This window comes from Stenella coeruleoalba (genome assembly GCF_951394435.1).
Source record: "Stenella coeruleoalba genome assembly, chromosome: 19".
Taxonomy (NCBI): domain Eukaryota; kingdom Metazoa; phylum Chordata; class Mammalia; order Artiodactyla; family Delphinidae; genus Stenella; species Stenella coeruleoalba.
This window is the reverse complement of record NC_137165.1, coordinates 35,625,128-35,652,680: the sequence shown is the minus strand read 5'-3', so window position 1 is coordinate 35,652,680 and position 27,553 is coordinate 35,625,128. Positions and strand designations below refer to the sequence as shown.

Sequence of the window (27,553 nt, the reverse complement as noted above, 5' to 3'; positions counted from 1 at the left end):
GGTCACCTACCAGGGAGTATAGGACTTGACTACATCATAAGTCTGCCCCCTACACGTCTTATTGTGGTTCCTTCTCTATGTCTTGTAACTTGTAGCTTTTTACCAAGCACAGATGCAAGGGATTTTTGTCTAGTAGAAAAGATAATCCCCAAAGTTACAGATTTATTGCCCTATAGCAGCGGTCCCCAACCTTTTTGGCACCAGGGACCGGTTTTGTGGAAGACAGTTTTTCCACAGATGGGGTGCAGGGGAGATGGTTCAGGTGGCAATGCGAGCACTGGGGAGCGGCAGAAGCTTCGCTCTCTCGCTCACCCGCCACTTGCCTCCTGCTGTGCAGCCAGGTTCCTAACAGGCTGCGGACTGGTACTGGTCCACGGCCCAGGAGTTAGGGACCCCTGCCCTATAGGATATTAATTTGTTTTTCTCTAACAACATTTCAGAATGCCATCCCCAATAACTATATAAACCTCTGTTCCTCAGATGATCTTTGAATCAGTTTAATTGTTCCTTCATTAATGGGTTAAATACATCTTCGACACATATTCAATCTATACTTGAATGTCATGTTTTTAGCTTTTAAAAAACTCTACTATGATGTCTTGTTTTGACAAAAACGCAAATCCAAAGTTCAGCAATTCCGACAGATTCTTTTTCCTCTTAAAGTTAAAGTTAAATTGGATACTCTTTATTAATGCACTGCTTTTGTAACCAGAACAGAACAGTAATTGTTGCTTTTTAAAAAATAATTCAGGGCTTCCCTGGTGGCACAGTGGTTGAGAGTCCGCCTGCTGATGCAGGGGACACGGGTTCATGCCCCGGTCCGGGAAGATCCCACATGCTGCGGAGCAGCTGGGCCCGTGAGCCATGGCCGCTGAGCCTGCGCGTCCGGAGCCTGTGCTCCGTAACGGGCGAGGCCACAACAGTGAGAGGCCCGCGTACCACAAAAAAAAAAAAAAAAAAAAAAAAAAAATAATTCAGGCCAGGGCCCACCTAGGAGGTAGTCTGGGCTAGAGAGATGGAGGTGAGGGGGCCTACTTCAAGTATCTCTTCTCAAGAGATAGTGTTCTCAGGTCCTTGGTCACTGATCTTAGCTTCAGGTCCAACATGCATTTCTGAACATTCTCATCTTTGGGGTTAGCACAGACACGCTTCTCCCTTTTGGTGATGAAGCTGGGGAGCAAAGGGGGGAAAGATTACAAACAGAGGAGGGTTCAGCAAATGGGAATGGGGAGGCCCATCCTCCCTGCCCCTCAGATTCCCACTCGGCCCAGCCTGTTCTTTCCTTTCTCTGCTGCAGGAGCTCAGTGGCCCCTCTCTGAGACCCTCCCTCAGGCTCCGAGACTCCCTTAGTGACTCGTGGAGTTTCCTTGGGCAGCGTCCCTCCTGCTCTCTCCTTCCTTCCCTAGCTTCCCTCTTCCCTGGGAACATCTCATACCTGATGGATCCTAATGAGGACATAAGCCTCAGCTGACCTGGCAGGATCCAGAGGGTGGGACTTTTCTGGACATCCATCCATCAGGTGCCTCCCCCCACACCCCCAGACATGGCCAGTGAGCTTGGCACTTACATGACAGCAGGCCGGGAACATGCACTGGTCGTTTCTTCATAATCTTTCATGAATACACATCGGATTTTTACTTGGGTGTAAGAGGTGCAGCAGTCAGTGGGACGGTGAAAGCCTACTGCAAGAGAAAGGGTCACTTAAGGACTGAGTCTGAGGAAAACTAGATCCTTTCCCCCTCTCCTCCTGAGTACTGGGAAGGGTAAGAAGGTGCAAGACTCGAAAGTGATGTTTTCCTTCTCTGCCAGCACTTGCTGGTGTCTCCTTGCTTCACTCTCCCCAGGGTTGAGCTGTGTGTCGGAGGGCATCCAGGCGGGGCCACAACAGAGCAGGACCATTCCTCCCAGAAGAGGAAGGGTCTGAGGCCTGCAGGGGGCATCAGAGAACACCCCTCCCCCCTCCCCCAGATGAGCCAGCTCTTGGGACAGCCAGGTGGAATAGAAGTCATCTATGGAAGAGGCCACCTGTAGACCCATGGCCCATCCTGAAATTCCTTGGAGATGTTCACCACCCATAGGACCCTCCTCTCCCCCCAGGCCCTGTAAACGAGGTAGACCGAAGCCATTGAGCAGATATATATATACCGTAACAAAACTTTACCTCCGTGAGACGCGAAGTGTTCGTTCTTCAGGTTCGGCATCAGGTGTTCTATTTGAGAGAAACAGTAGAGAAGGGAAGAAAAATTACTGGGAAGCAGTTGTTTCAACATCTCCATCTATCTCATTCCTCAACCCCATCCCCTGGTAGGGAGGCAAGGATGCTGGACCACTGGACCAGACCTGCCTCCAGACCCATTTTCTCTACCAAGGCCCTGAGACTTTTCAGGGAACGTTTGAAGAAGTTTGAGACATGAAAACATTCTATTGACTTGAATACAAAAAGCAAATTGCAAATCCAACACAAATAAATCAGTTGATTAGCTACATAATGTGATACGGTCCACAGTGCTTTCCACACATTTTTGGAATTCACAGGACTCTGGAAGCAGACAAATGTTTCATTAAATGATTTGGTGGTACAATGTCACCCAAAGTGAAGTGAGGCTATCTACAGGCTTTATTTACTCCTTTAACATAGGAGTAAATGTGTTTGCTGCAGAAATATTACTGTGTTTGGTTAATGTGTCTCTCAGACTCTGTCAGGGATGTTAAGTAACGTCCAGGTATGTGTTACCTTTTAAAATATATATATTTTTAGAATGTGATAAAATGTACATAATATAAAGTATACAATGTTAATCATCTCTAAGTGTACAGTTCAGTAACATTAAGTACAGTCACATATTGTGTAACTCATCACAATCCATCCATGGAACTTCTTTCTTGCAAAACTGAAACTCTGTACCCGTTAAACAATAACTCCCCATTTCCCCCTACCGCATCCCCTGGGCCACCGCCATTCTACTGTCTGTCTCTGAATTTAACTACTTGAAGTACCACATATGAGTGGAATTATACTATTTGTCCTTTTGTGACTGGCTTGTCTCATCATTATGTCTTCAATATTCATCCATGTTGTAGCATGTATCAGAATTTCCTTATTTTTTCAGGCGGAATAATATTCCATTGTATGTGTATACCCTGTTTTTCAATCCATTTGTTTGTCAGTGGACACTTGGGTTGCCTCCCCCTTTTGGAGATTAAAATTCATGCTGCTGTTAGCACGGTTGTACAGGTATCTCTTCATGTATCTGCTTTCAATTTTTTTGGGTATCTCAAGAAAAGGAATTGCTGGGTCATATTTTATTATCTTTTTAAAACCTGAAAAATTCTGCATTCCAAAATACATCTAGCCCCAGAGATTTTGATAAGGGGTTGTAGACCTGTACTATGCTAATTAGGCAAAAACACAACTAAACTTCTAGTTCATTTCTTATATAGTTACATATGAATTATATTAAATGAGGCATGTGCACACACTTCAACACGCTTGGTATGATGTGTGTGGGGCTTGCAAAATAAAGTCTTAAATGACATGTCTTTCCATAACAGCTTGCTAACTAGCTTGTATCCTAGTGCCACCACTTATGGCTGTGTGATCTCGAGCAAATTACCTACGGTTTCTATGCCTCAGCTTTCTCATTTGTAAAATGAGAATAATAATAAGCAAAACCATATAATTTGCTGATAGTCTACCCCACAGCATTGTTAGGAGGATCCAATGTATTAATATCTGTAAGACACTTAGAACGGTGCCTGCTTTCACACAGAAAGGACTAGATATTTATTTGTTAAGTAAATAAATAAATGTGGTTAAGTAGACTTGGGTGAGTCACTCGCCCGGCTTGTCCAATTTCCTCCCTGAAATGATAGTTTTACACCAGAGGGTATATAACAACTCTAACATCATAGAATTCTATACCTCTTTCTACAGATTTACAATTTTACTACAGTTCTCTTGATGTAGCTGGTAATAGTCCTATATCAGCTAAGAGAAAGTGTCATATAATTCTGGCCATGAAAGGGAGAGAATTGTTTCCCCAGGTGGGACCAGTCACCTGTATACAGTTTTCCCCAGGGACCGAAGGCTGCAGGGAGAGGTCTATACCTGCTGCTGCTGCTTTTAACCAAGTATCACATCCCTATTGGGACAAAGGTGTCCCTCTGCGTCTCCTCCCTGGACTGAGGGTCACCATCCACCTGCCTACCTGTGAGAAGGCTCACTGAACTCACCAACTGCAGCCTGGGCAGCAAGGATGAGGCAGGAGAGGGCAGCTATTGAGGTCTTCATCTTCCCCGTGCACAGCCAGTACCAGCCTGAGGACTCCTGGGCTCTCTGCTCTCTGACTCCCCCAGACCCCAGCTCTGCCCTTGTATTTATAAGAACAGGGGGACCAGGAAGTCACAAGGCGGAGGTCAGAATGCTGTTCTTTGGCTGAATAACAGACAACACACTATTTCTAAAAAAGGGAACAAGGCTGGGAAGGTAACAGGAAGTAGAGGGCAAGGATGACTTGAGGTTTTCCCAACTGCCCAATGGATACAGGCAAAGGGAGGGACTAGTTTATGAAGGATACTTCCTCTAGGAGGTTCACTGAATACTTTAACCAGAATTTTTTCCTCGGGAGTTAACCCATTCAAGGGCATGAGCAGCCTGTCATCAGGGGGTGACCAGAGAGGATGCTCTAACGTGTGAACCCGGTCATGTTATCCCTCTCTTTGTTTCACCCCCACATCCAATCCATTAATAAATACTTTTGGGTCTACTTTCAAAAATGTGTCCAGAGTCTTATTATCTTTCACCACATCTACCCTCTCCATCTTGTCCAAGCCAACCTTATCTCTCACCAGGATTCTTGCAAAAACCTCCTAATTTGTCTCCTTCCTCTGCCCTTGCCCTGTTTCACTTCATTCTCAACATTGCAGCCAGAGCGATCCTGTTAAAATATAAATCAGATCAAGTCAATCCTGTTTAAACCCCACCCATGGCTTTTTAATCTCCCCAGTGTAAAGCCCAATCCTTCTAAGAGCCTACAAGCCCCTATGTGCTCTGGTCCCTGTTTTCTCTCTGTTTTCAGACCCTATTACTTCCCCTCACTCATTCTACTTCAGTTATACAGGCTGGTTCAGAGACCTTTGTTCCCTCTGCCTTCGTTACTCTTCCCTTAAATTACTGTATTACTTTCTCCCTAACTTCCTTCAGCTCCTTACTCAAATGTTATTTTTCTGGTTAGTCTTTCTGGGACACTCTATCTAAAATTATAATCTCCCTCTGCCCAAATTTCTTGTCTTAATTTTTTCTCCTGTGCACTTAACACTATCTAATATACTATATACTTTACTTGTAAATCTTTTAATATCTGTCTCTTTTTCTAGAACATAAACTCCATGAAAGCAGGGATTTTTGTATCTTTGTTCCTAGTTTAGATTCCCCTGAAAGCAGAGCATGAGAACTATGGGGTGAAGCTCGATAATTTGGGAAGTATTCCTAGGAGCAGGAATGAGAGCCTGGACCAGTTGGTGGGGATTAGTGTTTGATTCTGCTGGGACTTTTTGAAGTGCCTTATGAATGCATTGCAGAATATTTTGCCTGGAGGAAGAAAGGAGAAACATTTAGCTCCTGGCTTTCATCCCTGTGGCATTTTAAAATATGGCCACAAATTCGTTGACGTGCTTTTCTCTTCAAACAGTGAGGTCTCTGTTTTCTCGTCTTGAAGCAGAGAGGGCTTGTGACTGGTTCCATCAATGGAGCATGCCATGTGACCTCTGAAGCTAGGGTGTGGAAAACCATGGGGCTTGAACCTTGATCACTGGGGACACTTGCTCTTGGAGCCCTGAGCCACCATTTAAGAAGAGTGACTAGCTTGAGGCTGCCATGCTGTGAGGAAGCCCAAACTACGTGCAGGTGTTCTGGTTGACAGTCCCAAATGAGCATAGCCTTCAAGTCGTCCCAGCCTAAGTGCCAGACATGGGAGTGAGGAAGCCTGTAGATCTGCACTGCCCAATATAGCAACTACTAGCCACATGTGGCTACTGAGCACTTTAAATGGGGCTAATCTAAATTGAGATATTCTGAAAGTATAAACTATACACTGGGTTGCAAAGACTTAGTACCCCCCCCAAAGGTAAAAGCATCTCAATAATTTTTTATATCGATTACATGTGGAAATGATAAGGTTTGGGATATATTGGATTAAAGAAAATACATTATGAAAATTATTTCATCTGTTTTATTTATTTATTTATTTTTTTTAAGCCATGCCACGTAGCTTGTGGGATCTTAATACCCAAACCAGGGATTGAACCTGGGCCAAGGCAGTGAAAGTGCCGAGTCCTAACCACTGGACCGCCAGGGAACTCCCCTGTTTTACTTTTTTAATACGGCTATTAAAAAATTTAAAATTCCATATGTGACTTGCATTGTATTTTTATTGGACAACACTGCTCTAGATGGTCGCCCATCCCTTTGAGTCATTTCTTGCTAATTGTGTCTTCCCAAGCATGCCCCAGGCATCATCAGCAGAGATGAGCCATCTGGGCTGTGCCCCGTATGAATTTCTGACCCATAGAATTTGTGAGTAGAATACAATCGTGGTCATTTTATACCACTAAGCTTTGGGTGGTTTGTTACACAGCAATAGATGGTGGGGACAACCCTTCACTGGCCAGTGGTGGATCACAAATATTAAATTCCTCACATTTCTGGTTTGCTAATGCATGTGTGTTATATTCTATCATGATTTCCACAGCTCAGGATCAGAGAAAGCCCCAGGGCAGGAAGCTATAGAGTTATGTGGCAAGAGACCTGCATGAAGCTTGTGTAAATCTAAGAAAGTGATGGCTGAGCAGTGGCTGAGTTAAAGGGTGAGTTTGCAAGGATGTGAAGTAATACCCGATACGGTCCACCCTTTGCTTCCCTCCAATGTGTTTGTGCCTTTATTACGTCTAATCCGTCACAAAGCCTCCTTCAAGATGGTTGTATTAGTTCTTCCAGGTTCAAAAGAACCCATACTGTGTACTCATACTAGTACATCTCTACTACCCACCCCTGCCTTCTCCCCAGGAATCCAGCAGAGCCTAATGTTGCAGGGATGGGAACCACAAATAGATGACTGGGAATTATGGAGAGGGGCCAACCCCTTGGTTCCTGAGTGTTTTAGCCACTGGCGACAGAGCATCATCTGACAACCTTTGATTCAGTGCATATACTGAACTCTGGGAAGGTCCCAACCCTGAAGTTTGTTGTTGCCTCAGCTAAATTATTAACAGCCCACCATTCTCTTGATCTGGGTGATTAAGTATATGCTAATACCAGTGGATCCCATATACCCACTGACTCACACCATTTGCTATAAAATGGATCCCCTGACTTGAGCCATCTTGTACAAACACCATACTGAGTGATCAGACATTCTGTAAGTCCTTGGACCATTGGCAGAGGTACTGCTGGTAGGGAAAAAAACCCCACATCTGGAGTACGTGTCCGTCTTGCAAAGGTTGGATTGTTCTCCCTTGCAGGGTGGCAGAGGTCCAAGATAATCAACAGGTCACCATATGGCTGTTTCTTCTCCTTGGAGCTGGGCGCCATATTGAGACTTGACATCTACTTCTGCTGCTGGAAGGTTAGGCATTCAGCAGTGGCAATAGTTAAAGGGGCCTTGATGAGAGAGAGTCCACACTGTTGGGCCCACGCATAGCCGCCGTCCTTGCCACCATAGCCAAGGGCTTGCTGCACTAGCGCTGTCGTGACTGAGGGAAGAGGCTGGCTGGCTTCCATGGGGCAAGTCATTCTATCCACTCGCTGACTTTCTCCTTTGTTGTGGATGTTACCCAGTGACTTCCAAGTCCCTGTAGTCATGAGTCCTTGTCCAGTACCTCCAAGTTGCACGTGCCTGAGTACCGAACAGATTCCTTCAGGTCCTTTATGTCAGTATCAGAGAGTCCCTGATACAGGAAAAGAGGGGTATGCATGATGGCAAGGTGAGGTGCTGTCAGATTATACCTATGTGGAGCTGGACAAGGCCTGTGCAGGACTGGTTGCTGTAGTGGTGGCCAGAGTAAGAGATGGCACTGACAGACTAGAAGTGGTGTGTACAGAGGTGTCTGACACAGTACCGAACGAATGTTGGTTCAGCAAAAGAAACAGTGAAGGCGCAAATGTCCAATTTCACAATATACTGCCGTTTCTTGACCTCTCTGGTATAGAAAACATTTTGTGAGTAGTTTTTGTGTACTTCCTGAGTCTTTTATTGATTTTCCTCTCCTCCACCACCAAGCAGCATTGGTGACATTTAAGAATCACATCAGCTCTGTTTGCTACTTAGCTTGGCATAACCGAGGGAGCAGGCTGTGCATCTCCACATCAGCTGCTCCAGCCTCAGCGGTCTTCCAGAGCTGATGATAACAACAGCCAATGCTTCTTGAACACTTACTACGCTCCAGGAACTGTGCTTTGGGCAGTTCCTTTGAGACGAGGTGTTTGCTACGTGAAGCACTCACTATAATAATTTCACAATACTGCTTAGGACACCTGCTAGCTTCTTCCCTTAGAGATACCAGATATCTTGTCATCTCTGCCTGTAAACACTGCTCTTGCCACACTCCAGTATCTGGGCTTGCACAACACGTTTATCTAGCATAAGCTGAGCTGCCCTATCCTATTACAAAGTTAGCATATTTGAGCTAAGATGTCCCCTCGCTGGGGTAGCTCATCTTTTTTCTCAGACCTGCACTTAGTCTACGGGAATTTTCTGCTGTTACTTTCAACTTTGCCCTCCCTTCTTTCTCATCACTCCATGTGTTATGTGTCTGCATGCTGGGCAGGTCTTGAAATCTGGATGGTGTTCCATGCACAGGTCCCTTTTCAGGAGAGAGGCCTGAAGTTGTGGTTCTTCCCTGCATTGGTTGCTGTTCCTTGAGTTTCCACGTGAAACCATCCCAGGTGTCCGGCCTCATCTGATGGATGTGTGGTGAGCAAGAAAGGTCCTTTGAGTTCAGGTGGTTGTCCCAAGCAAAGGTGAGGTAGTGATCTAGTTCTCTCTCAGGCCAGGTGCGCATCCCACTGGGAAAGGCATTCTGGGGTATGTGATCTTTCAACCCCTTCAGGGCCACAGAAGAGAGGCCTTGGGGCTGGAACACTTCCTTCCCAAGAGATAAAGCGCTGCACAGCTGTGCTGGGTTTATTGCCTCATGTGGGATTATCTTTCTGCGTTCTGGACTCAACGCGTGCACCTTTGTTTTGCCTAAGCTTGTACGACATAGGGCACCAGGCCAACCCTCCCACCACCTGTTCCCAGTGGGGAAGGAATGGGACCCTTCACTTGTAGCCCAAGAGGGGTTGCAGATCATTCTCCTAAGTTGGCTGCAAGATGGTACCCACTGCCTGTGGGGAGGAACGACACTCACTGTTGAAGCTCATCTTGCTCTGTCTCTTCTCTACGTGAGTAAAGTATTCCATCCAGCGCCTGTGTAAGTTGTGTCCTTTGTGGCAACTCTGGCACAAACCATGCCGTAGGTTGACATCCTGGGACAGCTGCTCCTCGTGGCAGACAAGAGTTATCACCTGCCTAACACGTCCCAACTTTCAAAGTGCCAGGACTGGTACTCCTTTAAGACCCAGACAGGAGGGGACTACGCCTGGACCCCATGCTTTGGAGCACTCTTCGTATCGCAAACACACACTAAATAAATTCATCGGAGAACACAAAGGAACCTCTGTCTCTTGGGATGTGGTACTCAGGGCTGGCCTGGCATGACCTTCAATACTAAACATCCACTCTTGTGACAAACACAGTTCATGACTCAAGGGAAAATGCTTTCCCACCTCTCCTGCCCTGTGTCTTTGAAAGGCTGTGTGTCCAAAGGCTGTGAAGACTGATGGGTTGCCACTGCCAGCACTGGAGGCCGACACCCCTTTGGACCGCGGGGAAGATTTGAACCACAGAAGCCTTTAGGTGAGAGAAAAGGTAAGCCAGCTAGCTTGTCAAAATCTTTCCTCGCAGATGGTATGAACGCCATACGTTCTTGAAAAACAAGCAGTTCTTCCCCGGCGGTGCTCCATGTTCATTTTCTTGCTTGTTTTTGTGCTCCGGTCTGTGGCGATGCACTCCCAAACTGGGGCTGTATATGCAGTAGCTTCACAGGGCTGCAATTCGTTGTACTTTTAAATCTGTTTGTTCGCTCTTTTATAAAGTTCAAATATTGGCACACCTGACATAGAGGCCTCCTTATGGATTCTTACCCTGGGTCCTGTAAATGTTAGGGCAGGCCTGACCAGGACCCACAGAGACAGGTAGCTGGTGAGGTGACTCCTGGTCTACACCACTTCCTCCGTGTCCTTACTGTAAATATCTGTGTTTGGAAATAATCCGTGTGTACCTCTTCCACCCTTGTGTATGATCTTAAACGGCCTCACTATTGTACATGGGAAAGCCTTTCTTTTTAAGTACTAAGGGGAATAAAAGATCCAACCCACACGTCTTCTTGTTTCTCCTGATGTCTACAAGACTGGGCCCACGCCCTCCTTAGAGAAACACAACAAATCCGAAGAATAGCATTCCATTCAAGAGTCCACAGCTTGGGCTTCCCTGGTGGCACAGTGATTGGGAATCCGCCTGCCAATGCAGGGGACACGGGTTCAATCCCTGATCCGGGAAGATCCCACATGCCGCGGAGCAACTAAGCCCGTGTGCCACAACAACTGAGCCTGTGCTCTAGAGCCCGTGAGCCACAACTAATGAGCCCGCGTGCCACAACTACAGAAGCCCGTGTGCCTAGAGCCCGTGCTCCGCAACAAGAGAAGCCACCGCAATGAGAAGCCTGCGCACCGCAATGAAGAGTAGCCCCTGCTTGCTGCAACTAGAGAAAGCCCATGCACAGCAATGAAGACCCAATGCAGCCAAAAATAAATTGAAAAAAAATGAGAAAAAAAAAAAAAGAGTCCACAGCTGAAGTCTGTTTTATAATGTAGAACTGAAACTGCTCTGTGGTCACACATGGATGGGGGTCCTCAGATATCTTCTGACCGTTTCCTTTATGCCTTGGTGATATCAAGTCAAATAAAGAGATTTCTGTTTTGTACAAAGCACTTCTCCTAACTCTAGCTTGGCTATTAGAGATTAGGTCTTGGTTTAAATATTTGACTTCTTCCTTCCTTTGGTAGCTTATGTACAAAAATGACTGCAATAAATCCCCCCACCCCGTATGCATACCCTTGGGAAGTTGTTTCCCATACTGACTCTGGTCTTGGCTATGTGACTTACTTTGGCAAATGAGACAGTAGAATGTGTGATGCAAACAGAGACTTGAAAAGTGCTGGCCCATTGAGACTTGTGCTAGTTTTCTACTGGGAACCTTTATGCAATTATGTGTACCAGCCCATAGTGGCCTCTTGAAGGTTAAGCAACCACATGGAGAGCTGTCCCAGCTGAGAGGTCATCCTAGACCATTTTTTTTTTTTCTTTTTGTTTTCAATATATTAAAAAGCAACATAGTACAAATGTTGTAGTTAATATTAAAAAGAATCCAAATTTTTCAAGGAATTAATTTTTATAAACAAGTTCTACAATGAAAGGGAAACGGCATATTGATACATAAAAGTTTTGTTAAACAAGATTTTAAAAATTTTAAATCAAAGTGTTTTAGACTAAATTCTTTCAAATGTTCAAACAAAAAAGAACCCTGTACAATCTCCATAATAAAATGTGTCCTTGCACTTTGAAAATGTTAAAAGTTTAGAAATTTGAGTGATAGAGGCAGCACTTAAAGGTTTCATGAACCTTTTTTCCCAAAAAAGAATACTTTCAGTAAAACATTTTACTACTTTATCTGACTATGCATTTACATTTTTGTTCTTCCAGAAAAAGATTTACATTAACACTGTATTTTTACTGTAAAAAAAATACATTTAGAGATATTTAACTTCCTGAGTGACTTCAGTCATACATCGAACATTTTTTTTTTTTTTTTTTTTTTGTTGTACGCGGGCCTCTCACTGTTGCGGCCTCTCCTGTTGCGGAGCACAGGCTCTGGACGCGCAGGCGCAGCGGCCATGGCTCACGGGCCCAGCCGCTCCGCGGCATGTGGGATCTTCCCAGACCGGGGCACGAACCCGTGTCCCCTGCATCGGCAGGTGGACTCTCAACCACTGCGCCACCAGGGAAGCCCATGGAACATGTTTTAATGAGCAAATTCGAAAATTTTACAATGAAATAGCATGTGTAGATGTATACTTGTATGCTCACTTACAGTAAAACTCAAGGTCATGTCACAGAACTTACACTTAAGTTCTCTAAGTTAAATAATATGATTTATCCCCAAACTTGACCAAAAGGTTTTCTCAAATATTAGTAAAATGAATCACTGAATTTACATTTTCTCGTTTAGTAACAAAATACTGAGTCATTTCAGACTATCAACTTGAATGTTTTCCATTATATACACCAAAAATCGGATTCCCTAACAAGAAATTTATTGTAATACAAAAAGATAACAGATAATTAAAATATTTGCTTCATAATACAACTAATCCAAATAATACATCCCTTCCTCAATTGTCTAAAATGATTAGGAATTGTGCACTTTCTTTAGCATAAAACCCTTTCCTCTTCTTAAAACCCTGAGGTGAAAGGTTATTAATGTAATAAAACTAGAACCACAATTCTCATTTCTGTATTGGACTGCAATTAGGTTTTAAAAATTTTATAAAGAAATGTGCCAACTTGTAAAGCTGCTCTATAGACTTTTTTAAAGAAAACATTCCCAGAAACAACTTAACAAAAAGGGCCTAGAATGACACTATGAAAACATCCTTTTAACACTTGTTAGTGTCGAGATGAGCGCCATTTTCCATCTCTACCACTGTCTCTTCTGTTATCATAGTCATGGCTCCAGCCATCGGGATTTCTCTCTTCATAGAAGAAATCATCTCTGCTTCCTCTATAATGATGGTCGGATCCATGATCAGTGTAACGCTGTTCACGGCTATAATGTCTATCCACTGCGTAGGTATGAGAATTCTGTCTGACTTTTCGCTGTGATAATGGTGTATCTTGGCACCACTGGGAGGTTGAAGACCGGTTAAAAGTGTGATTATGTGACTGAACTGATGGGGAAAATCCTGATTGATCCAGATGTGGAGAACTAAATTTCCCTCCATATGACATCTGTCTCAAGACACTGTTCATCACTGCTTGTCTCTGAAAATTTTCTGAAGAAGAAAAAGATCTTTGAATTATTGCTGTTGATGGAGTCATGTTATCCACTGTCCTTTCGTACCTGCTAGGAGATGTGGAAGTAGGTCTTGAACTTCCAACATGATGCTGGGGATATGACGAACTGACCTCCTGTGAGGCATGGCTACTTCCTGATCTAAACTGAATTTTGATGGGCCTTCCAAAAAGTTTGATTCCGTTAAGCAGATTCATGGCATAAGGAACAGATACTTCATGTTTGAAATTCACAAACGCAAACTGCTTTGGTTTACCATCCTTATCTTTTGGAATTTTCACTTTTATTACTGGCCCAGCCTGGTGGAAAAGCTCGAAAAGGAGCTCCTCTGTCACTTTCGTTTCAAGGTTGCCCACAAAGAGAGTACGATCCGCTTCCGCTGCCGCCGCCCCCATCTCAGCATCGCCCCCTCCCGAAAAAGGCCGAAGGGTCGCCGCCGACGCACCCCATCCTAGACCATTGAACCCCAGCTGAGTTGCCTCAGACCAGGAGAACCATCCGTCCAACCCACAGAATTGTGAGAAATAATAAATGCTGGCACTTAAAAGCAGTTTTAGATTCATAGCAAAACTGCGGGGAGGTATAGGGGTTTCCCTCATACCCCATACCCCCAAAAGGCACAGCCTCCGCCATTATCAATAGTCCCCACCAGAGTGGTACATTTGATACAATTGGTGAACCTAACAGTGACACATCATAATCACCCAAAGACCATAGTTTACATTACAGTTCACTCTTGGTGTTGTACATTCTATGGGTTTGGACAAATGTATAGTTAGGTGTATCCATCATTATGGTGTCATAGACTATTTTCACTGTCCTAAAAATCCTCTGTGCTCTGCCTACTCATCTCCCCTACCACCCACCTACCCCCAACCCGGCAATCACTGAGTTTTTACTGTCTCCATAGTTTTGCCTTTTCCAGAATGTCATATAGTTGGAATCATGCAGTATGCAACATTTTCAGATTGGCTTCTTTCACTTACTTATATGCTTGTAAGATTCCTCCCTGTCTTTTCACCGCTTGATACCTCATTTGCTTTAGGGCTGTCTGGAGGTACCACAGTTTATTTACCTGTTCACCTACTAAGGGACATCTTGGTTGCTTCTAAGTTTTGGCAATTATGAATAAAGCTACTATAAACATCTGTGCGCTGGTTTCTGTGTGGACATAAGTTTTCATCCCCTTTGGGTAAATACCAAGGAGCATGATTGCTGGATTATTTGGTAAGAGTATGTTTAGTTTCGTAAGAAACCTCCAAGTTGTCTTCCAAAGTGGCTGTACCATTTTGCATCCCCACCAGCAATGAATGGGAGTTTCTGCTGTTCCACATCCTTGCCAGCCTTTGATGTTATTTTTCCAGATTTTGGCCATTCTAGTAGGTGTGCAGAGGTATCTTGTTGTTAATGCTTGTTTTTTTTTTTCTGTAAAGATTTTTTTGATGTGGACCATTTTTTAAAAAGTCTTTATTGAATTTGTTACAATGTTGCTGCTGTTTTATGATTTGGTGGGGTTTTTTTCCTTTTGGCTGTGAGGCATGTGGGATCTTAGCTCCCTCACCAGAGATCGAACCCACACCCCCTGTACTGGAAGGTGAAGTCTCAACCACTGGACCGCCAGGGATGTCCCAATGCTTGTTTTAATCTACTAAATTTGAGGGTGATTTGTTATGAGTAAAAGCTAACTGATAATTTCCTCTTTGGGCAATGGAGATTGACTAATCTGTATAAGTTTCCTGAAAGTAAAAGTAATACTTCCTCATTCAAGAGGAGGCTTATTGCTTTTTGTTGTTACAGAGGTAAAACAAATAATATTAACTGTTAATCCTTTTTAAAGTGTGCAATTTAGTGGCATTTAATACATCCACAGTTTGTGTAAGCATCACCTCTGTCTACTTCCAGAAGATTTTGACCACCCCAAAAGGTATTTCCTACACCCAGTAAATAGTCACTTTCTTTCTCTCCTCCCCCAGGCCCTGGCAACCACTAGTCTGCATTCTGTCTCTATGGATTTGCCTATTCCCGATGCTTCGTATATAAATGGAATAATATTATATGCTGCCTTTTGTGTTTGGATCCTTTCATTTAATGTTTAATTTCATGTTTTTAAGGTTCATCCAGGTTGTAACAGGGATCAGTACTTAATTTTTTTATGACTGAATAATATTCCATTGTATGGCTCTATCTCATATATTTATTTATTTATTTATGTATTTAATTTAATTTTATTTATTTATTTTTGGCTGCATTGGGTCTTTGCTGCTGCACTCGGGCTTTCTCTAGTTGCAGTGAGTGGGGGCTACTCTTCATTGTGGTGCGTGGGCTTCTCATTGTGGTGGCTTCTCTTGTTGCGGAGCACAGGCTCTAGGCATGGAGGCTTCAGTAGTTGCAGCACACGGGCTCATTAGTTGTGGCTTGCGGGCTCTAGAGCGCAGGCTCAGTAGTTGTGGCACACGGGCTTAGTTGCTCTGAGGCATGTGGGATCTTCCGGGCCAGGGATCCAACCCGTGTCCCCTGCATTGGCAGGAGGATTCTTAACCACTGCGCCACCAGAGAAGTCTCTCGTGTTGTTTATCCATTCATCATTTGATGGACATTTGGGTTGTTTCATAATTTGTGGATATTATGAATACTGCTGCTATAAACATTATGTACACATATTTATATGAAAATATGTTCATAGATCAGGGTAATGCTGACTTCATGGAGTGAGTTAGGAAGTATTCCTTCCTCTTCTATTTTTTGGAAGAGTTTGACATGTTAATTCTTCTTTCAGTGTTTGGTGGATTTCACCAGTGAAGCTATGTGGTCCAGAGTTTTTCTTTGTTGGGAGATTTAGGCTTATTTCTTTTAATTAAGCTAGTACTTGTTAAGAAGGCCTACTGTAAGTATGAGTAAAGATGGTTTTATTCTAGTTGGGGTGGAGATGAAGAGGACTGAGAAAGTCCCTGCCATCTAGAGCTGTGAGGCCTTAGGGCCCAGTGAGGATTTCAGAGGAAGGCAAGAGAGATCCCTTGATTAGAAGGAGGAGAAAAATGCATGAAAGGGATGGCATTTGAACTGGGTCTCAAAAATTGGACTGAGACTGTATCCAATTTTAAAAGGCAAAGAAAGAAGGAAGAACGTTCTAGTCAGAGGTAACTGCAAATAGTGGTAATAACAAAGAGTTGTAATAGGACACAAACCACTTACTGTTTTGAAAATATTTTATCATTATATCCTCATTACAACCCTGTATAATAGGTACAATCATCATCCCCTTTTAGGGATGAGGATACGCAGGCAGAGTAGTGAAGTAATTTGCTCACACGGCTAGAAAGGGGCAAAGCTGGGCTTCAAAACAAGGTCTCCTGATACGAGAGCTCACTCTTTCAGACAAAGGCATGGAAATGATAAAATGTGACGCACGTTTTGGGTGTGTGCACACCACGCACATAATGTAGAAATGAGCACAAACATTTAACGTGGTAATACTTTAAGACAATGCCTTAAAGTAGATCAATACTTTAAGACCAAGAGGTGTTTTTTGTTTGTTTGTTTTTTAGAAAAAATAAAGTAGGGAGATTTACATCTGTTTATTTCTTTCCAGCACCCTTCTTTCTTCTGGAAGCTCTGCCCTCCTTCTCTGAGGGAACTTCTCTGCCCATGCAGCTGTTAGTCCCACGGGGCTCTTGTCAGTCCTTTGTCTCAGGTGGGGACCCACCTCCCAAGTCCAGCAGCTGTGGTCCTTCCTCAGTAGTTCTCAGCTTATAAGGAAGCGGGGAGGCAGCTCCGTTGGCGGGGAGGGGGTCCTGTGGTGGTCTTGGGGCATCTGCAGAAGAGCAAGTGGAGTCAACCCCACAGTGCTGAGGAGTCCTTTGCCCTGGGACTCGTTTTCCCTGAGCCACCCTGGCATTTGCTCTTTTTGAGTATTTGGGGACATAAGCCAATAAGCTATTTTTGTTTTTCTCTAGGACATTTAATGTGGGCTTTCTGTCACACGGGACTAAAAGTAAAGGAGCTTCCATCCCCCACTCCTGGACTCCTTCTTGTGTCCTGCTCAGGGTTCTGACCTGCCCGCCTTCACTTCTAAGCTCCTGACCTGTCAGAGGCCCAAATGAAACCACACAAATTCTTGACGTGTCCAGCACAGTTTTGATGGAATGGCCCTTTGCGCTTCCTGCAAGGCTCCGCTACCAAATAGACCCTAAGGCCTGGAGCCCCCTGGCTTCTTGGGCCCCTGGAGGGCTGGGAGTCAGGGCAAAGTTTTGGAAGAGAACAGAATCCAGCACAGTGAGTGAGAGCTGAAAGAAAGTGATATTGGGGTTAAATCCAGAGCAGGACAATTCCCAAGCTCTGGCTGAGGTGAGGGGGGTGGGGTAGTATAATAGGGAAGAACAAATCTGACTCCATATTTGTACTGTTTCTTTTACTTTGACCTTTGTATTCTATTGTTTTTGCTACAAGTTAAGAATGTTGCCTATAGCCTGAAATATACAGGATAGCCCATTCTCAAGGCTCTGACCTTTAAGGGTGTAACACTTTTCCATTCATATAGAGATAAAAATTTGCAGAACAAAGAATAACGTTTGTCCTGTTGACGGTTTACCTGACCTATGTGGACAGCCGCAAGAACAAAGGATTTCAACCCCCGGAAGTTGGCAACAACCAACCACACCCCCTCCCCTTTTACTAAAAAAGAAGCCTGAATTCTTCTCAAAGAACTAAGATGGTTCTTTGAGACATTAGTCCACCATCTTCTTGGTCTGCTGGATTTCCAAATAAAGTCACTATTCCTTGCCCCAACACCTCATCTCTAGATTTATTGGTCTGTCGTGTGGCGAGCAGTACAAGCTTGGACTCGGTAACAGTAGGAGGGGCCTCGGGCATCTGCTTTTCCTGCACCCTGAGCTGGGATGCCCCAATTGCTTTGGGGCAGAGGATAGAAGTCTTAAAAGAGTTTGGCACAAACTGTGTGGGATTTTTTGAGAGATGGAAGAGAGAGAGTATGGTCAGGTCAGCCACTGGTTCTGCCCTGAGAAGGGTGGTATGAGGCTGAGCTGTGTCCACTAGGACACTGAGACCTGCTTCTCTGTCCCTGGGAATGTTGGGGAAAGGAAGGAGGAGGAGGTGGCAAGACCCTGGAGGGGGTATGGCCTGGCCCCTTTTCTGGATGCCTCTTCCTCCTCCTCTTTTAATTTATTCTTTTCCTCCTCTGCTAACTCCTCTTTCTTTCAGACCCTCCCCAAGGCTGGACTATGCCCAGGATGGGCCACAACAGGGCAAGACTGTCCTCCCTGCAAAAGGGATGGGTCACCACCATTTCCCAGTCCTCGAGATCTCAGGAAGATGCTGGGACAGGAAGGGGAGATCTGTCTGTATGCAGCAGAGCCTTGATCATGAAGCAGGAAAACTAGATTTGCCCTTGTTTCTGCTTCTGAAGGCTGTGTGACCCCAGACAGGACACTTACCTTTTCTGGGCCTCTTCCTTGAAACTGCAAATAATACCAGATGGGGCATTGTATTGGGATATGGGTTCATGTCTATTGACATAGCTGATTGCTAAAATTCCCAACCTTTGGGCAATACAGGCAGATGATATTATTGTTATTGTTGTTGTTATTGTTATTATTCTGTTACAGATTAAGAACCTGAGACTCAGGAAGCCTAATGACTCACAGAAGGTCACAAGCTGGTCAGCAGCAGAGCTTCTAGACTGGAAGCTCCCTGAGGGCAGAGGCTGTGTTTCTGTCACACTGTATCCCAGCATGTTGAGAGATAGATGGCACAGAGCGGGGTCTCAAAAAATCATTGAGCACGTTTAAGTAAATGGATGATTGATGAATGAATGTGCCAGGTTGAAACCTAAGTTTGTCTGATTCTAAAGCCTATGATTGTTCTATTATGTCTTATCTATATGATAATAATTATTTTAGCAATAGTTATTATTAATTCCTTACTATGGGCAGGGCTGGAACTTGGGAATGGTTAGTGAGGTACTGACCTTGAGCACAAAATTTAAGGGGGCACCAAAAAAAAAAAAACCTCAGTAATCAACATAAATAACATTTTAATAAAATGTCAAAATTTTAAATAAAGACAGGATCAGTAACAGTACTATGCCAAGCCATATTGGAGCCTGAGGCAAAAGGAAAAATCAGCGTGAGCTTTCGGTAAGAACATCTACTTGTTTGTCTGTCCATCTATCCATCTATATAATACATATTTACCAAGTGCCTACCATTTGCCAGGCCTTCTGCTTGGCACCAAGAATACCACAAAGAATCAAAAGATTGTGGTCCCTGTTCTCCTGGAGACAAACATTAAATAAATAATCACAAAAGTAGCTAGATAACTTATACATTGGAATAAACAACACAATGGAAAGGAATATATTGGGAGCTCAGAGAATGCCTCTCTGATAAGAGAACATCTGAGCAGTGTTAGGTAGGTTGAAAAGCAAGGAAGACAGGAATACAGGTAAGGGAAATAGCTTGTGCAGAGGTCCTGAGGCAGGAAGTCCTAGCACATATCAGGAACTGAGTGTGGCTGGAACCCTGAGAGCAGGGGAAGGGAGTTCCTGATGGGGCTAGAGAGGGGGCAGGAGTCAGATTGCACAGGCAACACCAGGCCTTGTTATGGAGATGGGGTTTATCCTGAGGACAACACAAAGCCTTTGGTGTGTTTTAAACAGGGAAAGCGTGATCAGTTTTACATTTTGGGGAGCTCACTCTGAGTGGTTTGTGAAGAATGGATTCAGGGAGGCCAACGGTGGAGACACCAGTTAGGAGGCTGCTGCAGTCCTCCAGGTGAAAATGATCAGGCTGGACTCAGCCATGGCCATGGGAAGGAGGATCTTGATGATGGCAGTGATTGGCTGGGACGCCCAGCTCATCTGCCTAAGTTGGGTGGGGTCGGGTCTCGGGACCAAGGGCTGCTTACTGTGGTGAGGAAGCCTGGAGGAGCAGCAGGTCTGCGTTGCCAGGTAGGCAAGACCCATGACTCAGTTCCCTCAGAATGGGTCACTCAGATACCAGATGGGCATAGCCACCCACAGCAGTGGCTTTGTGTTAACTGGGCAGGCCCATCCTCTTAGAGTTTGTCCAATAAGACACATTACTTCAAAGACCTAGCCTTGGGTTCGTGCCCCGGTCCAGGAAGAGCCCACATGCCGCGGAGCGGCTAGGCCCGTGAGCCATGGCCGCTGAGCCTGCGCGTCCGGAGCCTGTGCTCCGCAACGGGAGAGGCCACAACAGTGAGAGGCCCGCGTACCGCAAAAAAAAAAAAAAAAAAAAAAAAGACCTAGCCTCACTGGGTCTCAGTACCCTCATCCAGAAATGGGAACCTATGTCAAGGGTTGGGGCGGGGGTGTCAACTGAGGTGTCATCCATAGAGCACCTCACACAATACCTGGCACAGAGTAGGTGCTCTGCAAATCTAAGCCCTTTTTCTCCCTCCTGTGACCAGGTGTCTCCCCTTCCTGGTGGGCCAGGTGGCAATGGGCTGTCTGTAGGATTACAAGTCTTGGGTTTTGTTAGCACCCCTGGATGCCTTCTTCCCTTGCTAAGCCCAATCTACCTGTTGGCCCTGCAACATCAGACCTTTCCCTGTGCCCAAGAGTTCCCACCCCATTCTCCCCTGCCCTCCCTTCCGTCCTTCCTGGAAGACTCAGGTGGCCCCAAAGCCTGGAAGCTACCAGATGTTCTCACTTCATGGATGATTCCTGACTTTTGGTTTTGGCCTTTCAACCCCTGTTAAAATGCTCTGGTTAGTTACTCCCACTTTAGTATGAAAAGAGGCTCAGAGACCTGATTTCAGGATGGCCTCTGAGTGAGAAAAAAATTAAAGGCACTGGGCAACTAAGGATTAGGGCTGTGGAGATGCCCTAAAAGGGCCTAAAGGAGAAAGCTGAGGACAATAGAGGCAGACTTTGCTCATTTCCTGATTGTTCCCTTTTTCAGATTGGGCAACCTCCTTCCTCTCCCCAAAGACATGTCAAAAGAGTAAATACTACTCATACCGGCATGATACCACCTTGATACAGATTCACAAAGAAGGTACTTTATAATTTTTAAATCCCTGAATTCACATTGAAGGTATTCAAGGTGGGGATTCGTTACTAAATTGTTTTGTTTTCATCATTTGGCAGATGGTTAAAATAACGTTATGTGTTTCTGCTGGGTTGCAAACTTCTCTGGAGCCTCCAGGGTGTAATCTGAAACTGGCCCCTATACTTGGAGGGCAGGGAGAGAATGAAGAGAGAGGCGGCTGCTCCAGATTGGTTGATGGCAGGTTTAAAAAGCCAGGGAGGGACTTCCCTGGCGGTCCAGTGGTTAGGACTCCGGGCTTCCACTGCAGGGGGCGCGGGTTCATCCCTTGTCAGGGAACTAGGATCCCGCATACCATGAGGGGTGACCAATAAAATAAAATAAAACTCAATAAAAAGCAAGAGAATTTATGCATGAGGCTCGTCTTGGACGCTGCAAGATAGTAGATCTCTGCACCTGCCCGGCCAGAATCTTAGAAGTTTATATAGAGGCCGTAACTGGGCTCAGGCACAGACACCATGCAGATGGTCTTAACACCACCTTAGTCTCTCAAGGCTGCATCCTTGGGGAGCTTCTGGGAGCAAGGAAGTGAAGCTGAATGCACATTCCAAGGACAGAGGAAGGGGGTGAGCAGCCTCTGATCACCCAGGTCCAGCTTGCAGGTCAAACTCAAGGTCACGTCCTCTCAATGACCTCCCCCTACACTCCACCCCTAGTGACCATGACCAGCTCTGACAATCTCACATGCCCCCCTTCTTCCTCAAGGGTCCTGAGAACCAAACCAAGGGGTTTCACTAGCACGGAAGTGGATCCTTCTTGGCTGCTATCAGGCTACATTGGAGGCAGATGCCTCAGCAACAATACAGGCACATGCAAGAGAAGCACAGGTTAAGACAATAATTCCCCAAATCAGTGGCAGCTTTTCCCACCAAGAGCCCACTGTTCAGAACCACTGATTTATAAGTCCCCTAGGCTGGGGGTAGGATCACTCAGGGCATTCCTGTGTCCTCATGTGATTTAATAAAGACAACACAGTAGCAGACAGAAGACTCACCAGGTATGAACACACAACATTCTGCTTGGCTAATGGCACAGGTGCCTCCTGGCGAGGCAGTGATGATGTCCAAGGCCATCCTATGTTGGAAGACAGCTTTTCTCATTGGAGACATGTCAGTGTTCAGTAAGGACAGGCTTTGTTGGCCTTCATTCAGGGCTTGCTGGGGGATTTAATAAGGGCCTCCGTGTGTGCTACAGTGTCCTCCAGGCTGATGGAGGGGACAAAGATGGTGGCCAAATGATGGTACTGGTGGGAAACAGAATGTGTGTCCCCGGCCTCGAGGAGAGGGAGGTGGCAGCTTTAGGAACTTGACCTGGTTGTGCGCACCATTCATCTTGGCCAGGGGAGGCAGCACTGTCAGGTGTGAGGAGATGGACTGGGGGCAGGACAGACCAGACCAGGACCCCAGGCTAGGGCATCAGCTTCCTGATTGCCAGGGGGTGTCAGTGCCTTCTGAGTTTTAACATGGAAACAGTGAGGACTGCCTCAGGTCTTGCAGGTGAACCCAAATGTCTTTCCACCTATCCTGACCCCACAAGGGCTTGTTCATGATCATCTACCCCTTGGATTCCCTTTGTCCAAGCCTTAGGGTTAATCCCTTTAGAACAGCCGGTCAGTGCAAAGGGTTAACAGCCAGGGCTCATGAGTGCTCACCAGCCAAACTGCTCTGAGTGCAGCCCACTGGCTGCTGTGGTTCATCTCTCCCTGAGAGGCTCTCTGTGGACGAGGGCTGTGTACAGCACTAAGAGCTGTTGCTCTGTGGGGTTATTGGCTTTTTTTTCCTCTTAGCGTAAAGCCTTTGAGCTCCATCCAAGTTGTTGCGTGTATTAATTATTTGTTTCTTTTATGGCTGTGGCTGGTAGTATTCCACGGTATGGATGTACTAGTCTGTTTAAGCATTCACCCATTGAAGGACATTTGGACTGTTTCCAGTTTTGGGTTATTACAAGTAAAGCTGCTCTGAATAATTGTGTAGTTTTTAAGACTGATTTTAGCCTCATCAGTAGGCTTGTCTCTCCCTATATACATAACTTGGCCTAAAATGTCCCACAGAGAAAAAGAGCCAACCCCCCCCAAAAAAAACCCAAAAAAACAAAGCCCTAGGAAAATCAACCTTCTGTCCTCTGCTAATAATAAAGTTAAATATATCAAATCAAAATCTTCAAGAAAAGTATATAAGCTCTTGATCTTTTCTTATGAGTCAGATATTCAACTTTCCATTAGGCAAAATTTAGGGTGAAACCCAAACTGAAAACCTATTTTTTTCTCTCAAAATTGTGATTTACAAATGAGGTTGACAACCAGGTGCTGGGGTAGCATTTACCATCAGTTGATTTATTTGTGGATTGATTGACCAGCTGACTAACAAGTGGTTACTGAGAGCCTACGAAAGCCCAGGGCAAGACAATTAGAAATAGTGGTAAGCAAAATGGAGCTGTGTTCTCATGGCAGCTAGATAGTGAAGAAATAACCACACAAATAATCTCAAATTATAAAATGTGATAAGTGATCTGAAGAAAAAGCCCAGGATGGTCTATAAGAGAATAGGAAATCCTAAATTGGGTCTGGGGGCAAGGGAGTTCCCTCCTAGGTATTGCCATTTTGGCTACGATCTGCAATAGTGAGAGTGAGCTAGGGACAGAATAGGAGAAAAGCACTCCAAGAAGAATGTTGAGAAAAACTGAAGGAATTTGAAATGAACTGCCTTCTTCCAAAAAAAATAAAAGGTTGCTGGGTGTCTTCTCTAGGGTCCTCTTCTGGATGATCTGATTTTGAAAGGGCTTGTACCTTTCATTGTCTTTGCATTGTTTTAGGACCTAGTAACTTGTAGAAAACTTATAGCCACGCATATAATCCTTATCTACAGAACTGCAAATGAATTTTGTCTGGTGGAATACCATTGATTATTGCCCTGTGTATATTGACCAAATTTGCATCTATTTGTAAATTTATTTCAGCTTTCCTCATTACTAATAAATGTGTACGTTGTTTGCATTCTCCATTAAGTTACTTTTCATGTGTGGTATAAGGAAAGGTCCAGCCTCATTCTTTTGCATATGGGTATACGGTTGTTCCAACACTATTTGTTGACAAGACTATCCTTTCCCCATCGAGTTGATCTGGCACTGTAAATGAATTAAAGAAGGAGGCCATTAGACTGAGGTAGTTCTAATATCTTAGCTGCCTATATAAGCAAACCAAATCTAAGCCTATAAGTGCTTCAAGGTTAAGAAATTGAAACTTAAGGAAAACCAATCACAAACAGCCAACTAGGTTTCCCAAATAAGGCAATGGCTTAAGCTATAGCCAATCAAATAACTTCCTTGTTTTGCTTTTCCCTTTTCTCTATAAAAGGCTTTCCCCCAGTTCCTGTTGGTGGAGCGCTGCTAACCACTTGTGGTTTGGTGCTGCCCACTTCTAGTTGATTTTTGCTCAAATAACTCCTAAAATGTTTAATATGACTCAGTTTATCTTTTAACAGCACCCTTGTCAATAATCGTTTGGCCATAAATGTAAGGGTTTATTTCTAGACTCTCAATTCCATTTTATTTATCTATATGTTTATCCTAATACCAGTACCATACTGTTTTGATTAGCTTTGTAGTTTGTTTTGAAGTCAAGAATTGTGAGTGCTCCAACTTTGTTTTTCTTTTTCAAGATTTTTTTTTCTTTTGCTATTCTTGGTCTCTTGTATTTCCATACAAATTTTATGATCAACTTGTTATTTTCTGCAATGTAACTACCTCAGATTTCGATAGCAATTACACTGAATCTATAGATGAATTGGGGGAGTATTACTAACTTAACAATATTAAATCTTCCAATCCGTGAACATGGGATATCTTTCCATTTATTCAGCTTATTTCTAATTTCTTTCAATGATGTTTCGTAGTTTTCAGTGTACAAGTCTTGCATTTGTTTTGTTAAATTTATTCCTAAGTATTTTATTCTTTTTGAGGCTATTGTAAGTGCAATTGTTTTCTTTCTTTCTTTTTTTAACATCTTTATTGGAGTATAATTGCTTTACAATGGTGTGTTAGTTTCTGCTTTATAACAAAGTGAATCAGCTATACGTATACATATATCCCCATATCTCCTCCCTCTTGCGTCTTCCTCCCACCCTCCCTATCCCACCCCTCTAGGTGGACACAAAGCACTGAGCTGATCTCCCTGTGCCATGTGGCTGCTTCCCACTAGCTGTTTGGTAGTGTATATATGTCCATGCCACTTTCTCACTTTGTCCCAGCTTACCCTTCCCCCTCCCCATGTCCTCAAGTCCATTCTCTACATCTGCGTCTTTATTCCTGTCCTGCCCCTAGGTTCTTCAGAACCATTTTTTTTTTTTTAGATTCCATATATATGTGTTAGCATACGGTATTTGTTTTTCTCTTTCTGACTTACTTCACTCTGTATGACAGTCTCTAAGTCCATCCACCTCGCTACAAATAACTCAATTTCATTTCTTTTTATTGTTGAGTAATAGTCCATTGTATATATATGTCACATCTTCTTTATCCATTCATCTGTCGATGGACACTTAAGTTGCTTCCATGTACTGGCTATTGCATATAGAGCTGCAGTGAACATTGTGGTACATTACTCTTTTTGAATTATGGTTTTCTCAGGGTATATGCCCAGTAGTGGGATTGCTAGGTCATATGGTAGTTCTATTTGTAGTTTTTTAAGGGACCTCCTTACTGTTCTCCATAGTAGCTGTATCAATTTACATTCTCACCAACAGCGCAAGAGGGTTCCCTTTTCTCAACACCCTCTCCAGCATTTATTGTTTGTAGATGTTTTGATGATGGCCATTCTGACTGGTGTGAGGTGAGTCCTCACTGTAGTTTTAATTTGCATTACTCTAATAATTAGTGATGTTGAGCATCTTTTCATGTGTTTGTTGGCCATCTGTATGTCTTTGGAGAAATTTCTATTTAGGTCTTCTACCCATTTTTTGATTGGGCTGTTTGTTTGTTTGTTTTTTGGCTGTGTTGGGTTTCATTGCTGTACGTGGGCTTTCTCTAGTTGTGGTGAGCAGGGGCTACTCTTTGTTGTGGTGTGCAGGCTTCTTATTTGCGGTGGCTTCTCTTGTTGCAGAGCAGGGGCCCTAGAGTGCTCAGGCTTCAGTAGTTGAAGTGCATGGGCTCTAGGACGTGTGGGCTTCAGTAGTTGTGGCTCAAAGGCTCTAGAGCGCAGGCTCAGTAGTTGCGGCGCATGGGCTTAGTTACTCCACAGCATGTGGGATTTTCCCGGACCGGGGATCAAACCTGTGTCTTCTGCATTGGCAGGCAGATTCTTAACCACTGTGCCACCAGGGAATTCCGGGTTGTTTGTTTTTTTAATATTGAGCTGCATAAGCTGTTTGTACATTTTGGAGATTAATCCCTATCAGTTGCTTCATTTGCAAATATTTTCTTCCATTCTGAGGGTTGTCTTTTCGTCTTTTTGTTTTAAAATCTATTTATTTATTTATTTGGCTGCATTGGGTCTCAGTTGTGGCAGGATCTTCGTTGCAGCACGTGGGATCTTCTTTGTAGCCTGTGGGCTCAGTTGCGGTGTGTGGGCTGTCTAGTTGTGGCACATGGGCTCTAGAGCGCATGGGCTCAGTAGTTGCAGTGCTCGGGCTTAGTTACCCTGCGGCATGTGGTATCTTAGTCCCCAACTATGGATCGAACCTGTGTCTCCTGCATTGGAAGGCAGATTCTTAACCACTGGACCACCAGGGACGTCCCTGTCTTTCTGTCTCGTTTATGGTTTCCTTTGCTGTGCAAAAGGTTTTCAGTTTAATTAGGTCCCATTTGTTTATTTTTGTTTTTATTCTCATTACTCTAGGAGGTGAGACAAAAAAGATCTTGCTGCGATTTATGTCAAAGAGGGTTCTGCCTATGTTTTCCTCTAAGAGTTTTATAGTGTCTGGCCTTATATTTAGGTCTTTAATCCATTTTGAGTTTATTTTTGTGTATGGTGTTAGGGAGTATTCTAATTTTATTCTTTTACATGTAGATGTCCAGTTTTCCCAGCACCACTTATTGAAGAGGCTGTATATTCTGGCCTATTTTATCATAGATTAAGTGACCATAGGTGTGTGGGTTTACCTCTGGGCTTTCTATCTTGTTCTATTGATCTTTATTTCTGTTTTTGTGCCAGTACCATACTGTCCTGATTACTGTAGCCCTGTAGTATAGTTTGAAGTCAGAGAGCCTGATTCCTCCAGCTCCGTTTTTTTCCCTCAAGATTGCTT

The 27,553-nt window shown here is 44.2% G+C and overlaps 3 protein-coding genes across 3 annotated transcripts in view; 1 reads left to right on the top strand and 2 right to left on the bottom strand.

Moving 5' to 3' along the window:
* Positions 1-461: 461 nt before the first annotated feature.
* On the bottom strand, positions 462-5,026 carry CCL15 (C-C motif chemokine ligand 15). Its single transcript, XM_079905063.1, has 4 exons — positions 4,234-5,026; positions 2,162-2,209; positions 1,568-1,682; positions 462-1,170 (listed from the first exon to the last, which is right to left on the bottom strand). Exons 1-4 carry the CDS (start codon positions 4,289-4,291, stop codon positions 1,032-1,034), a joined length of 360 nt encoding a protein of 119 aa, XP_079761189.1. The 5' UTR covers positions 4,292-5,026; the 3' UTR covers positions 462-1,031.
* A 4,901-nt stretch (positions 5,027-9,927) lies between these two features.
* LOC307177717 (C-C motif chemokine 4) overlaps positions 9,928-27,553 on the top strand; it is a 101,235-nt gene continuing 83,609 nt past the window's right edge. The window contains exon 1 of the mRNA XM_079905096.1: positions 9,928-9,965. The gene's annotated coding sequence lies outside the window, so the exon portion shown is untranslated. The remainder of the gene's footprint in view (positions 9,966-27,553) is intronic.
* LOC307177499 (RNA-binding protein 7-like) lies at positions 12,502-13,631 on the bottom strand. Its single transcript, XM_079904685.1, has one exon. It carries the CDS (start codon positions 13,620-13,622, stop codon positions 12,822-12,824), a length of 801 nt encoding a protein of 266 aa, XP_079760811.1. The 5' UTR covers positions 13,623-13,631; the 3' UTR covers positions 12,502-12,821.

Excerpts from the sequence above, each read along its gene's own strand:
- CCL15 (XM_079905063.1), bottom strand. The coding sequence starts at position 4,291 with ATGAAGACCTCAATAGCTGCCCTCTCCTGCCTCATCCTTGCTGCCCAG. Across the intron at positions 1,683-2,161 it reads ACACTTCGCGTCTCACGGAG|TAGGCTTTCACCGTCCCACT; the intron begins GTAAAGTTTTGT and ends TTTCTCTTGCAG. Across the intron at positions 1,171-1,567 it reads TGTTCCCGGCCTGCTGTCAT|CTTCATCACCAAAAGGGAGA; the intron begins GTAAGTGCCAAG and ends TTTGCTCCCCAG.
- LOC307177499 (XM_079904685.1), bottom strand. The coding sequence starts at position 13,622 with ATGGGGGCGGCGGCAGCGGAAGCGGATCGTACTCTCTTTGTGGGCAAC.